This window comes from Nelusetta ayraudi, unplaced genomic scaffold (assembly GCF_046127955.1).
Source record: "Nelusetta ayraudi isolate G7.1 ecotype Tasmania unplaced genomic scaffold, CSIRO-AGI_Nayr_v1 ptg000094l, whole genome shotgun sequence".
NCBI lineage: Eukaryota > Metazoa > Chordata > Actinopteri > Tetraodontiformes > Monacanthidae > Nelusetta > Nelusetta ayraudi.
In genome coordinates, this window is record NW_027466144.1 from 2196387 (window position 1) to 2210769 (window position 14383).

Sequence of the window (14383 nt, forward strand, 5' to 3'; positions counted from 1 at the left end):
TGTTAGAAGCATTCAGAGGGTCCGACAGTACTCACATGTCACTGGATGGAGTGGGCTTGGGTGACGGGGTGGTGAGGTTCCCCTCCATGATCTCGTTGAAGCTGCTGTTCCCGACGTTCTTGGCCAGCTGAGCAGGAAGTGAGGGGGAGAAACGCGTGAATGAAATTGACACGTTTCCATGACAGGTTTTTGCAAAATAAAAGCGATATTTCTAAAATTACGACAACTGCGATTTGCAGGCGTTTCCATTGAATGGTGTGAAGCGCATGGGCCGTAATTATTGTCGTAATTCTCGAGAGCACAGCTTTGGTGTAAATGCGGAAAAAAAAGTGTTTCCATGACACTTTATACGTCTGAAAAAGCACCTCAAGAGAGCGTCAAAACCTTTTTGCCATATTTGAGAGGTTTTTCCAAGTTTAACTGTGTCCATGACCAGTTTTTTATTGTGATATTCAGGTTTTGCGCAATTCTAGGGCTGAAGGAAATGCAGCTAGTCGCGTGTCGCGGCGTCTATCGGACTCACCAAGAGTTCGGAGGTGCCCAGCTTGTCCAGCTCCATGGACTGGATGCGGGAGATGTGGACGCCCATCTCCCGGTGGATGCCGGAGCACTCGATGCAGGTCAGGATGCCCAGGTTGGTGGAGAGCCACTTGGGGTCTGCAAAGACAAAATACTGTTTTTAACTCTGAAGTCTTGACAAGGTTCAAGAGACAAAAAGCAGAGGAGGAGGATGAAGAAAGGCGAGAAGCCAGGATTCCACAAGAGAACCAGGATGGAGAGAAGCTGCTAAGTTGTAAAGTGGAACTACAACTACAACTACGCTTGAAAAAAAACAAAAACAACTCTGAAAGCTTTTCGTGGTGGACAAAATGTTTTCACTTCCCGTTCCAGGCGGTTTTTGGCAGGAGTTGAGCGAAACAGCGCAGCAGCAGCACATAGAGGAACACTTGGCAATTCAGGAAACAGGTTGAGAACATACAGACAACTGGCAAAACACTTATGGAAAATAGAATTTCCACTCATAAAACAACAACAACAAAAAATACACATTGGCCTCGAGTATCACGCAGCTGCGTCACACACACACACACACACACACACACACACACACACACACACACACACACACACACACACACACACACACACACACACACACACACACACAGGGGTCCCTGGAGAACGCAGTCGGCTGAGAAATTGCTTTCTCTATGTTTGATTTATTCCTGCATGACTGTGGGGGAACTGTGAGCCCTGGCGGCGGCGGCTATTACTCTGGCCAGGCAGGAACGCCGTTTGGCCCTCCATACATTGTCAGGCATAAAGCCCCCTTTATGAATGTGCAGCGACTGTCTTTGGGCTTATATAACCACTTTAACGGCGCACACAAAAGGAGACGGGCCCTCTGGCAGGAGCGGATTCTTTGTCGGCGCAGAGCCGTGCAGAAATGCACCACAACAGATTTAAACAGAGCAGGACGGATCAGAGGCAGAGCGCTTTGATGCTGCAAGGTGAATTCTTGCACGTTCTTCTGCAAACTACGAATTCACGAGACACTGCGTAATGAAATGCATGAATTGTAAACATGAAAAATGAATCACCCTGCTGCTAAAATTTATAACGCAGATGTTTAGTTGTTGTCTTTAGATGAAAGTCACTGAACTACAGGAGAAAGTCTAATGTGTTGCAGCCAAAGACTTCTAAAAAAATTACACATTTATAATTCATTTTACTGAATTTAATTTGATTCAATTCACATTTCTGTTTGCACACATAGCAATTTCTGGCATTATTTAAATTTTTACCAAAACAGAAGGAGGTCAATCGACATTAAACCACTGTTTTTTTGTTTTTTTAAAAAAAAGTCACCCCCTGACTTCATGTACGAGTCAACAGGAGACACGTGAGACCACTGGAGGACTGTCAGTGCACTCACATCACATCGCAGGGGCGGGGGGGGGGGGGGTGTAATAAAAAAAAAAGCAACAAAAAAAGCAGAGCTGATTGCATAACCTGCAGAGCGTGCAAGGCGGGAGTGCCGCAATGTTGCACGCTTTAAATTGTCCAGCGTCATCATCATCCCCTCACTGCGGGAGATTCAAGCCACAGAGGGTTGGAAGAATTGCCCGGATGTGTGCGTGTGCTGGCTGTGAGGCTGGGGATGCTCTTCTGTCTGAACTGATGAGTGAAACACCAGGCAGGCACGCAGGCAGGCAGGCGCCGGTGGGAAGCATCTGAGGCCGGCCCGACGCCCATGACTCATATGCAGGCAGGCAGGAGGCGGGCACACAGAGGCATTGTCAGTGTGCAAAGGGGGCCAGATGCTGGCGATAGGTCACAGGGGGCATGTAGAGCATGATGAGTCGCTGCACGCTGACCTCCATAGCTGCTTAATGCCAAAGCTTCAAATCTGCGCCTTAGAGAGGGAGATCCTGGGAGAATATTAAAGCGAGACGCCCGGCGCTGCTGCCCTCCCTCCATCATCTGGTGGGAGCAGCAGCGACCTTTCAATGTCACCGCAGTGCACCAACCTTTTCACGGGATGCGCACCGAGGAGAGCCGGAACGAGCAAGACATGTTTTCAATTCTACAAAAAAAAAAAAACAACCCAGAATTTTTCAACTGGCTCAGTCGTCCAAATCCTCCCGGAGGGCTTTGGTAGTCGTTTTATTTTATCTGACGGCTGAATTGATTCCATCTCGCAGCTGCACCACTTGTATCTGACTCCTGAGCTGATTCCATCCTACAGGAGCTTATTTTTAGCCGTACGCGGCGTGACGAGCCGAGCGGGCGGTTTCAATGTCAGAGGGCCGTGGAAACAAGACGAGACAAAACAAGACAACAAACTGATTTGATGGGAATCAGAGCTAAAATCCATCGCATGTAACCTGCTAGTCGGCCAAACTAGCGGCCGCTGCTAGAGGTCCTTCCTGCATGGAACCATGACCCCCTACAACAGTTCCCCACTGTGTGACAGAGAGCATTCGCCACATTATTCCTGGACTCAATGGCAAATGATGCACAAATGGTCTTTTGCACATCTGCTTTGGTTGTTTGTTGTACACAGGTTGATTTCAGTGTTTTTGTAACAAGTGTATAGTTTATGTTTTGTGCAGTTTTTTAAGTGCTGCAACAGCGTAGCACATCTATCTATCCATGTATCTACCTAGAAGAGAGGCGACATGACAGACGACCCCTCCCCTCTCACACCCACTAAGCCACTCCCCCTCCAACTGTGCAGATTGCAGCGGCCAGCGGAGCGGGCGTGTCTTACGTAACCATGTGACGCAATGGTGTTTCTCAAAGCTCAGAAATGCCCCTCCCTGCCCTCCCCCACCCTAAGAGCATAAAGTCCCATCAGTCGGCGTGTGTGTGTGTGTGTGTGTGTGTGTGTGTGTGTGTGTGTGTGTGTGTGTGTGTCAAGTGTCAGAGGCTCTGAATATCCAAGTCATTCCTGAGTGCTGAGTCGATGCTTCTTCCTTGTGTTGGTGTGTGTGTGCGTGCGTGTGTGTGTGTGCGTGTGTCAGGATCAGATTCTTACTGCCAACAACACACATTCTTTAAAGGAAACACACACGCACACGCACACACTGGGACACGCAGCTTGTCTGAAAGGCACCGCCGTTTCTTTCAAGGACAGGAAGTCGTCGTGCTGCTGTGACACGGAGGAAGGTTCTCAAGACGAGCGTGTTGCGATAAAGTGCAGCCTTCAGCCGCAGTGCAATCTCAACAGGCGTTGACAGAGACACGCACGCAGGCACGCACGCACGCACGCACACACATGCATACACACCTGCGGCCCCGCAGTCGCAGCAGACTTCGTTGCCCGGCATGCGCAGCACGTCCTCGATGATGGCTTTGGTCAGGTCCTCCAGGCCGTCCTCGCCGCCGCTGCTCTGCTCGCCGCGGAACGCCATGTTCAGCGCCTCCTCCTTGCTGTTGGTCAGCACCGATATCCAGCTGCAAACATCGGAGGCATGTCAGCGGTGTCAAATGGGACATTTGCTCTGGCTCGGGCTAAATGTTCAGAGTCCACTCTTTAGAATACTCCGTGAGTCGAGTGCGAGAAGGCTGCGTCAACTTGCGCTCTTTGTTCGAGGGGGATGATTCAGAAATTAGGAAATACTTTTGTCTTAATTACTATGATTCACATGCGTAAATATTTAGCCAGTCTTTCCCCGGCAGCCGACTCATCAGTTGCTCAACCAGGAATACAAACGAGACACAAAAAATAAGCAAAAGAAGAATCTTTGCAAAGCTAAGATGGTGAGTTGCAACACCAGACACTGTGTTTGTTGCAGGTGGAGTGCATCCGTTGGAAAAACGGCGACGCACGCAGTGGTCAGCGGGGTTGAGGTAAACAGGAAACACTAAAGCTGCATTTCTCTAACAGCCTCCTTTGTGACTTGAACGTCAGCACTTCCTCTCTCATTGTCTTTTCTGCAAAGCAGACGGGGGGAAGCCGCAGAGGCCCAGGCCGTCTGGGGGAGATGCAGACTTAGAAAAAAACCTCAACACCATGTTGGAGGCACGGCCAAAACATTGATGTATTTATTTTTGAATTTTTTGAGAGGGAGCGTGCTCGGAGCCCTAGCACGGTGCAGTAAATATTTAATTGAAAATCCCACAAAAGTCGCTGCGGCGAGAAGAGCGCGACTAGCTGCGTTTCCATTAGCCCTAGAATTACGCAAAAAAGAAAAAGCAACTAAATCTCGCAATAAAAAAAGTGGTCATGGAAAAACCTCTCAAATGTGGCTAAAAGGTTTTGACGCTCTCGTGAGGTGGTTTTTCAGACGCATCCATACAGAAGTATATCGCAAAAGTGTTGCGGGATCTCGTGGGTATATACTCCATAAACACAGTTATAAATGTTTTACTCCTAAGTAATAAGCTCATCTAGCGCATGCTTCATGGTCAGTGAACGTGTTAGCAGATGTTTTATAAAAACTCACAAATTTATTTTCTCATAGATTTTATAACTGTGTTTATAAACAACATACGAATGAATATTAATGTCAGAATGCTTATTAATGCTTTATTAATACTTAACTAATGCTTAATAACGTGTACTTATTAGAAAGTGTTGAATCAAGGTGAATCAAGTACATAATAGATGTCAGGAGCTGCAGGCTTTTCACTGGAGGTCACTGAGGAATTTTACTCACATGACAAACTCTTGTTCATCCTCGGCCTGGAAATGATATGTTCGGTTGTCTGGGGATGAAAAAAGAAAAGAAAAGAAAAGAAAATTGGTTTTATTGCCGGGAAACCAAAAGCTACAAACAGACACAGAAAGCATTTAGGATGTGGTAACACTTTGTGGAGTGAAGTGAGGCCAAACCTACGGGAAATAAGATCAAAGCACTTCCTGTCCTCGGGGCTGGGCTTGACCTGGCAGGTGAGCAGGTTGAGTTTGACCGGCTGCCGGTTGGACTGTGAACACACAGCAGAGCGAGGCGGCTCAACATTGTGGAAACACACACAAACACACAGACACACACACACACTGAGCCAATCAGACGATAAACGCGGCCGAGTGCTTCAGGAAGTGGATGAACTCTTGGACTGGACGCGCCGGCCAGCGAGCCCTCCGCTCTAATAAATGACTCGGCGTTGGCGCTCGGCCCGCCGGGCACCGACTCCTGCCGGCCAGCGGGGGGCGGCGGAGGGGCCGGGACACGTGCTAATGGTGGAGCTGGAGCAGGCCGGGATGAGCCTCGGAGCGCTGCTGGCAGGACGCCACCTCCGAGCGGAGTCACTGGGAGTTCAGCAACAAAGAGGAGCTGCATCGCCGGCGAAGTGCCACCTGACGTGGAGAAGATCACAGACTCCCAGGCGGCTGCGAGGTGACGGGCGGGTTCGGGGGGAGTTCAACATCACTTCTGACTTCAGAGGAGGGGAAAAAAGGCTGCACGAAGGTTCAGATCTCGATGCCGTAGCGGAAAAGCGAGAGGTGAGAGGAGCTCGCGTCACGTCAACCCTTCACATTATGCAACGACTAAACACCCTTCACATCCTCCGCGAGTGCCGACTTCATCAGCTATTATCGACTCTCTCATCCATTTCGCAGACTGGGCTCGGCGGAAGGCAGACAAAGAAACAAACATGGCACACCTGCATAATAGCGTTGCGGTCAAGGCCGCACCAACCGAGACCAAGACGTTCTCAAGACTAGAGAGCGTCTCAAGACAAGAGAGCTTCTCAAGACTAGAGAGCTTCGAGATCGAGACCATCTTCATCTTTTTTCAATTCTAGTTTGCTTCCAAATGGAAGCATACATCTTAATTCCCCTCTATGCAGAAGGTCTTGTGTTTTCAGCAATGGGAGGACGCTGCACTGATTACGAGCGGCTAATGAGACATCTGGCACTGCTTTGCCACAATTAGCTTAGCTTCCAGATTTGGCTTAGCGCTTCGGTGGAGTGGCTCTCTTTGTCCGAGGCTCAGTAGGAGGTTGTTGCTCAGATGAAAGTGTAACACAATTAATGAGGGCTTTTTTTTTTTCTCCCCCCTTTGGATTTTATATAGCAGACAAGGGGAGTGGGGGGAGGGGGAGGGGTTTCCGCACGGCAGCTGCACAACAGCGCAGACGCCGCCGCAGACGTGCCAAACATGTACGGTAACATTCACACTGGATCTGGGATGAGTCACCCAGGCAGCAGCAGCAGGCCCGACGCGGCGGGCGAGGGGGAGGGAGGCGGGGGAGAGGAGGGGTTGCCATGGCAACCCATCTATGTCAATTCCACTCCGCCAGCCTCCAGACTGAGGAAGCCCCGGCGCAGCATCCCCGCACCAGGCGCTCCTGCCTCAGCTCAGTGCCGGGGGTTTCGGGCTGTGTTTGTGTTTCAAGGCGGCTGTGCGAGCGCGTGTGTGTATTTTTGTGTGTGCGTTTGGCGTGCGCTCACTGTGGCATGAGAGATGGTGAGCATGCCGCCCTTCACTGAGCACTGCCTCCGCTGCCACACCTTCCTCAGCCTGCAGAAACGTAAAGAAGAAGGAGCGTTAGGAGGAGCGCCGCATGCTTTGAAATACATTGCTTGAATATTTGTTCTGTAAGGAGAAATTTAATCTTTTCTTTCTTCTCAACCTTTGGTCTCGATTGAGAACTCTGGATTTTATTTCTTATCATTTATTATACTCGTCCTGCAAGAATTACGTTTGCTTTAGCTTGTTAACGTTTGTCTGCTGCCAAGAATGCTTGTTATATTTTTCTCTTTGATGACTGAAAAAATATTCCGTCTCCTCCTCCGTCCAATCATAACACGCCATTTTCATTTTTTTTTTTTTTACACAGAAAGCAGTAAAGGGCGACGCATCCTCCGCAGCCTGATGGCTGAATGGGCGGCTCACCCGTCACTCTTCTTCAGGAGGTAGCCTTTCTTCTCGCAGCCAAACTCCTTGTTCCCCTGCAGCTGGTGCATGCTGTAGCCGCCCTGCTTGCTCTGCGAGTCCTGCACAGAGCCGCGAGCGCCGTTAAACACCGACCGAATGGCCACTGACGGACATCATGATGCCACACGGACACAAACGCACAACAGCGACAACAACAAAAGAAAACTCCTCCTGTAACATTAAATTAGGGGTTCTGCTCTCAAGAGGGGAGGGAATCGCTACAAAAGAAAGAAAAGAAAAGGACACGGCATGCTGTGCAACACTCCTACAGGGCCAAACCCAGCTAGCGTCATGCAGAGCATGCTCCACGTGCACCGACACTTACTCTTCTAGACTTGATTCCAGACAAGCAGTGGGCAAAGAAGGGAGATAACAGTGGAGAGGTGTGAAAGATCTAGCGCAGGTGCACGGCTCCGTGAGGGTGAAAGACTCAAGTCGTGTGTGTACGGTCGGCCGGTCGGCCAGCGCGACCGCGGCGGAACCTCCGGTCCAATTTGGAGGCGACCGCGCACACAAGAGTGTCTCATGCAAGAGCGCCGGCAGTGAGTGTCAAGAGTGCTGCGGCAGTTCTAGAACGGTTCTCCACTGAGCAACCAGTGAGGCACAACACTGGTCACCAGCAGAAGGCTGCCACACACTGGCTACCAGCATGGTACAGCACTGGACACTCGCTCTGCGCTGCAGGAGAGCAGCTGTAGCCAACCTGGCAGTGGCCAGAGTGCCAGAGCGCCAGAGTGTCAGAGTGAGAGTGTGGGTGTGGGGGAATCTGGACGCCACCTGGACGGAGTGACTCAGGATGGAACAATGGCCCTGTTTTAACTGGGTGAGTCCGAACTGGGGTAGTGTTTTTTTTAATTTTTTTTTATTTAGTTTTGGTAAAGTTTAATTTTAGACTGGGCGGTGTCTCGGCGTGGCCTCCCTACCTCCTTCTGGTCCAGCTGGAGGGAGGACTTGATGAGATCACGCAAGGCGGTCAGCTGCTTCTTCTCCTCGTCCTGAGTTTGCTTGATCTGAGCAGAACATCAAGATTCTTCAACATCAAGATTCATAACAACAAGTCGTCAAATTAGGACATTTCTGACAAAACAACAAACTTCATCAATGGTTTTGTGCCACATCTGCCTTTTTTCTCTTTCACAGTATCATTGCAGCAGTGAACATTGTGCAGCTTCAGGCACGAACTCGCTGCAGCAACTGCAAATAAGCCAATAGTGGTTGGCTATTACCGGAAAAAACAACATCTGCTTTAAATCAAAGGTCGTCTGATCACAGCAGAAGATGATCCGTGTACGAAATGACGCCATCTTTTTAATATTTTTTTTTACGAACAACGTCATTTAGTCCCACTTAGAAACAATTTGCAGCTCCTTTCAAGTCATCCGCTGGACAAGGGAGGGATTACAGCGGGCCCCTTCAAAGAGAAAAAACACAAGATGCATTTACATTGTAGAGGTCAGCCGCCAACTTCTCTATGTACTGCTTCAGCTTATCGGCTGTCTTCAAGCCGTCCTGGAAGAAACTGCAGAGCGGAGACAGAAGAGCACAGGTTGAACACGGCCGGCATCAGAATGAATTAACAGGGCGAGGCGACACTTTGGGAGAATTACTGCTTTTGCAAATGTCATTGCGCAACGGAGGCGGGGCGGACGGCAGAGGAATCGGCTCCCGGGCCGGTGCTTCACGTGCAGCAGATCTGCGGAGGCGGCCAGGACGTCCGGGAAGCCATTAGGGATCCGACGACGACGGCTGCAAATCACCGACGTTGGCTCCTCTCCAGCCGCACCCTCCTCCCCTCCCGCTCTCCGTTAATAGCATGCTCACTCCATCCACCTCCAGGTCTTCAACACTGGCTGCCTCCCTCAATGTGTGAACCAGGAGTTAGCGACCTTTTTGAACCAGACAGCTACTTCATAGCTGCTGAGTCATATGAAGGGCAACTAGTTTGCTAGCCTCTCCTGAAATTACACATCTTCTCAGTTAGCCTTTAGTTCTATATGATTACTAATGACACTGATCTACGTGAAGACAATGATCATGTTAATGACTTCTCAGTAATTATCAAAAATGACTGAACAACTTGGATTAAAATTGAATTTTAGATGGAGCTCAATGAGTTGTGCTATTTTTAGAGCAGGCTGCTCATGTGGTCTTTGAGGGGCTACCCAGTGTTGGTGACCCCTGGTGAAAACTACAAGTGTCAAACTCTGGCCCGCGGGCCAAATTTGGCTTAGCAGTGTAATTAAAACTAAACTATGAAAAAAAACAACCAAAAAAAGTCTTGCGAACATAACTATCAGTTTCTGCGAGGCAGGACCACGGCCAAATACCTCACAAGTGTAGTAGGATTGGGAGGGATTATTCGGGCGGCGACTTACTTGCACTGCGCGTGGTAATACTTGATCAGGTTCTGGAGGAGGTCCACTCCCTTCTTGGTCTTAATCTCGTTGACTTTGATCAGGTACTGCGGAGCAACGAGAGAAGGGCAGAGGTCAAGCGTGGAGAGGAGGAAGACGCGACGCCCGGTGAGCGTTTGAAGGGCTTTAATAGTCATAATCGCTCAGAGGTAAACACGTAAATACATAAATAAATAACTGAGGACGTCTGCGCTGTCAAGCAAAGGCTGTGAATTATGATAATCACGCCTGGGAACACAGACAAGGGGCACAGCGTTCGCCTCACACAGGGCACCAATAAACACGAGTTTGGCCTTGAACTGAATAAAGTTTCAAAACGCACGATGACGAGCGTGATTTCGCAACGTTTGTTTTTCTGCCTGCTCAGTCTGGCCGTCGCTGGACTCAAAAGCAAACCGCAAGTCCTCAGACGGCCACTCCCACCCCCTTCGCGCCCCCCTGCTGAAACAAACGAATCAAAGATAATCTGAGCTAATCCCGCTGTGTCCCAATCCACGGGGATTTGCCAGGAGTCGCGGCTGAAGAACCACTTTCAGCTGCTGCTGCTGCTGCTGCAGCGGAATTTAATCTACGGCACAAAAGCTCTGACGTCGACTCACTGTCTCGCACCCCCCCCTCACGTGCGTGGATGCACGCATCGGCGCCGCACGCATGAGTGGAAAAACACATGCGTGTGAACGTCGGTGCACGCAGGCGTGTGCAGACGTCCCCTTTTGTCTGCTGGCGAGGGCGACCGCCGGATTGGAGATTATCCACATTTTGTCTGAACGCCGTGCGGCCGCCGCAACACATGTGCAACGTTTTGGGCCCCTTTGTGTGTAAAAGAGCTGCATCGCCGCCACCGCCGCCATCATGCACCCTGCTGAGCGCTGTCGCTCTTCCTCGCTCGCTCCCTTTTCACCCTGGATGGCGTAGGATGGAAAGGGAGCAGACAGAGCATCCTGGTAATATTAGCGATTGGGTAACGTGGCGGCGAGAAGGAAGGGGAGATGGGGGAGATGGGGGGAGGCCGCGTGAGAGCGGAGAGAAATGAGGTTAAATGGGAGGTCCAGACGCAGATGCGCTGCAGCCACGACCACCACAACAGGCCTCTGCAGCGTTTCGCTGCCGTCACCGCCGCGTCCGCATGTTTTCAGCTGACGCCGTTCGTCAGTGGAACAGTCATGATCAAATTCATGCAAGGTTAAATTAAAATCTTGAAACTATGACTTGATTGATCTTGTCAAGACGCGTCATTCATATATATATATATATATGTATATATATATATATATATATATATATATATATATATATATTAAAAAAAAAGTCTACAATCAAAATGAATCTATTGTTCAAGATGAATTTTTCAGATTTTTTTCTGATCTGAAAGCAGAAAATTCGGATCATTTTCTGCTTTCGGAAACATTATGAGTTGAACTAAAATCTGATCTGCCGCAAGTTCTCTCATTGGTTTATCAAAACGCTGCTCAATATCCATGCAAAACAAACTGCTGATCTACTGGGGTTACCACACACACACACACACACACACACACACACACACACACACACACACACACACACACACACACACACACACACACACACACACACACACACACACACACAACCATCTCCAGAGTTTAAAGAGAAGGTTGCATGTTCAGATACGCACGGATATCGTCTACGGGAGTCATTAAAACAAGATAAAAATATATATTCCAGGCTCTCTGAATCCCCCACTTCTTTCCACCAGCTGGAGCTGCACATGTTTTGTTAGTTGAACGTTTAGGAATTCCTGCAAACAAAATTCTTTGTCATTTTAATTGAGCCCCGTGCGGTCGCCGACATTAAAACCACAAGCCTGAGCGCAGATGGACGGCAGAGAGGAGAGGAGAGCAGAGGAGAGGAGAGGAGGAATGCAGCGGGTTCCTGTTGTGAATAATTCACATAGCCGAGAGATTATGTAATTCGAGTGAAAAGAAAAAAAAAAAAAATCACAGGATAAAATATTGAACAACGCGTGGGCGCCGCCACCCACATCCAGAGAGGTTTTTTGGCAAAGTGGAGCAGAAGCTCCAACAGTTTGTTCTGATTCTCCCGGGCACAGCGAGAAGCTCGTGCTAGTTCTGCTCGTCAAATTCTCTTCAAACGTGCGACTCGGCCATTTATAATCGAGCTGTGAAACAACAGCGGCAGAAGACTGGAAACACGAGGAGGCAAACGTTTGTGGCGGTTAAAGTTTAAAGACAGAGTTTCAGGTGCAGACGACACGTGGAGCCGCACGAGCGTTTAAGCCACTCTGTAAATTATTCAAATCATCTTAGAGAGAGAGAGAGAGAGAGAGAGAGAATAAGAAGGCGAGCGGAGCCTAAAAACCTGGTTTAAATGCAGCAGCTGGAGGAGACTTTGCATACTGTGGGACTTTAATAAGCGGGTGGTGAAACCAAAAATACCGCTGCGCTGCGTGGGGGTTGCTACAGGTAGCAGAGAGAGGAGAGGAGCGGGAGCGGAAAGATAGATAGAGAGAAGAAAAGAGTGCGATCCAGGAAGACGAGTCTCTGTTTGTGGGTTTATCTGACATTCAGACTCCTGCAGGTTTCTCCCCGTCGACAGGGAGCAGTTTGGAGATCCCGCCGGCTGCACTGATGTCAATCTGTGAGGGTTTCCCCCACTTTTACAGAAACGGAAGGCAAATCTTTCGAGCTCGCGCGGAGAACTGCTGGTTTATCAGGCGACAGCCCACCAGTTTCCCAAGCAAACTGCTGCAGTTGTAATTACACATGTATTGAGCGCAGCGAGCGGCGGTACGGCACAGTTGCTCTGTGCGAGTCAGCAGCGAACCAACCACAAAACGTTTCCCTGGCTTTCTCGAACCCACCTCGCACATCTGGAGCTGGAAGAGGCGTCGCTCCTTCTCCATCTCCTCGGCGATTTCGGCCCCCGTGATCTCGGTGCGGATCATTCCGTGCTGCTTGGCGTGCTCGCGCTTCTCCTTCTCGATCTTTGTACTGTCGGGAGAGATGGAAGAGGCCGCTGAGGCGACGCCAACGGTTTCCCTGCACGTGATTGAACCGGTTCTGGTCCGGTGTCGGGTGCGATGCGAGGAACCAGGCGGTGCAAATGCAGTCTTGCCAGTCTACTTACAACTTTGCCTCGTAGTCCTTCCAGGCCTTGTCAAAGGGCTTCTTTATGTCCTGCAGGCGCGAGAAGGTCGGCCAGAGGTCAGATATTTGGACGGTCGCACGAGTGCCAGAAAATCCCGCCCTCTGCTCTCAACTTATGCCCTGGGAGGACAGCAGGCAGGCCAGGCCACGCCCCTCTTCATATACTCCCCACCCCATCCCCCAACACACACCCACACACACACATCAAAAGGTTCATGACCCAGTTATCCGCCGCTGGCCTCAAGCACAACACAGAGGCTGTGTTTACTTCTGCCAGATTTACAGTGGGATCTCACACACACACACACACACACACACACACACACACACACACACACACACACACACACACACACACACACACACACACACACACACACACAGGGGCTGTTTTGGAGTGCATCTTACCCCTTTCACGCCTTTCAGGTCACCCTTCAGCAGCGAGTCCAGGGTGAAGATCACATTGTGGCTCAGACTCTGGAGCTGAAGGACGGACAAAGAAGTCAAGGATTCAGGGAAACTTTATTGTCATGCCGACAACACATTCACACATGCAGAGGAACGAAATTTCGTACCTCTACTTTAACAAGTAGTTAAAGTACAAAATACAGAACTATGAATTAGGAACCTTTTAATTTGTGAAAAACTGTCATGGAAATGCAGCTAATGAGTAAATAATAACCATTGAGTGCAGCCATTTTTTTTTTTTTTTGAACGGAAAATCAGATCCATTCACACATTAATTATCCATGCAGCCATGGACTGAGGCTTTTGGCATCACTCCACTAGGTGGCAATAACGCCAGACACCTGAAGGGAGCAACGCGAGCGTTCCAGTTTGTTTCTCAGTGGGGGAAAACCCTAAAACAAGGGGAGCCATAAAGAGATGGGGGAGGGAGGGAGGAGGGAGAGAGTGTGAGCGGCTGCAGCTCTAACGGCCAGGATCAGCGAGGTCGTTAACAGCCACGCTGAGCATTTAAGTCGGCGTCCAGCCACGTCCAGACAAGCACGGCAGCGGCAGCGGCAGCGGCGGCGGTCACAAGGAGGTAAACAACGCTTAATGGCCGCTAATGTGCTTCCTAAGCGCTGGGCTTGCATTTGGCCCACGTCAGGATCAATCCCGCGCTGGCCGGCTGCTCCGAGCAGCCGCGGTGCAGGGAAACCATGACCGATTCTCCAAATAAATAAAAAAAAGGAGATAAAACGTTGACGGCACCGGGGGAGGGAGGGAGGGGGGGTGAGATCAGCCTCGGGAAGCGGAACATTTCAGCCGACAGCACCATAAAGAGCGTCCGGGACAGGCGCTATTCATCAACACTCATTCGTAGTGCATGCACGCACAGCAGCAGACCTCAGGGGGGAAATGATGAACGGTTGAAAAAAAAATAAAAAAAAATAAAAAATAGAAATAATGCGTAAACTCAAAATGG

The 14383-nt window shown here is 49.8% G+C and overlaps 1 protein-coding gene across 6 annotated transcripts in view; it reads right to left on the minus strand.

The window, feature by feature from the left end:
- Nucleotides 1-14383, minus strand: part of asap1b (ArfGAP with SH3 domain, ankyrin repeat and PH domain 1b) — a 42331-nt gene that overhangs the window by 10854 nt on the left and 17094 nt on the right. For all 6 annotated transcript variants that reach the window (XM_076047655.1, XM_076047650.1, XM_076047652.1 and 3 more), the window contains exons 4-16: nucleotides 13363-13437; nucleotides 12935-12984; nucleotides 12669-12798; nucleotides 9767-9852; nucleotides 8835-8910; nucleotides 8315-8401; nucleotides 7350-7450; nucleotides 6905-6974; nucleotides 5346-5433; nucleotides 5166-5214; nucleotides 3794-3960; nucleotides 524-657; nucleotides 36-127 (exon numbers count right to left, since the gene is read on the minus strand). In XM_076047655.1, coding sequence (XP_075903770.1) covers nucleotides 36-127; nucleotides 524-657; nucleotides 3794-3960; nucleotides 5166-5214; nucleotides 5346-5433; nucleotides 6905-6974; nucleotides 7350-7450; nucleotides 8315-8401; nucleotides 8835-8910; nucleotides 9767-9852; nucleotides 12669-12798; nucleotides 12935-12984; nucleotides 13363-13437 — 1205 coding nt within the window. The remainder of the gene's footprint in view (nucleotides 1-35; nucleotides 128-523; nucleotides 658-3793; nucleotides 3961-5165; nucleotides 5215-5345; nucleotides 5434-6904; nucleotides 6975-7349; nucleotides 7451-8314; nucleotides 8402-8834; nucleotides 8911-9766; nucleotides 9853-12668; nucleotides 12799-12934; nucleotides 12985-13362; nucleotides 13438-14383) is intronic.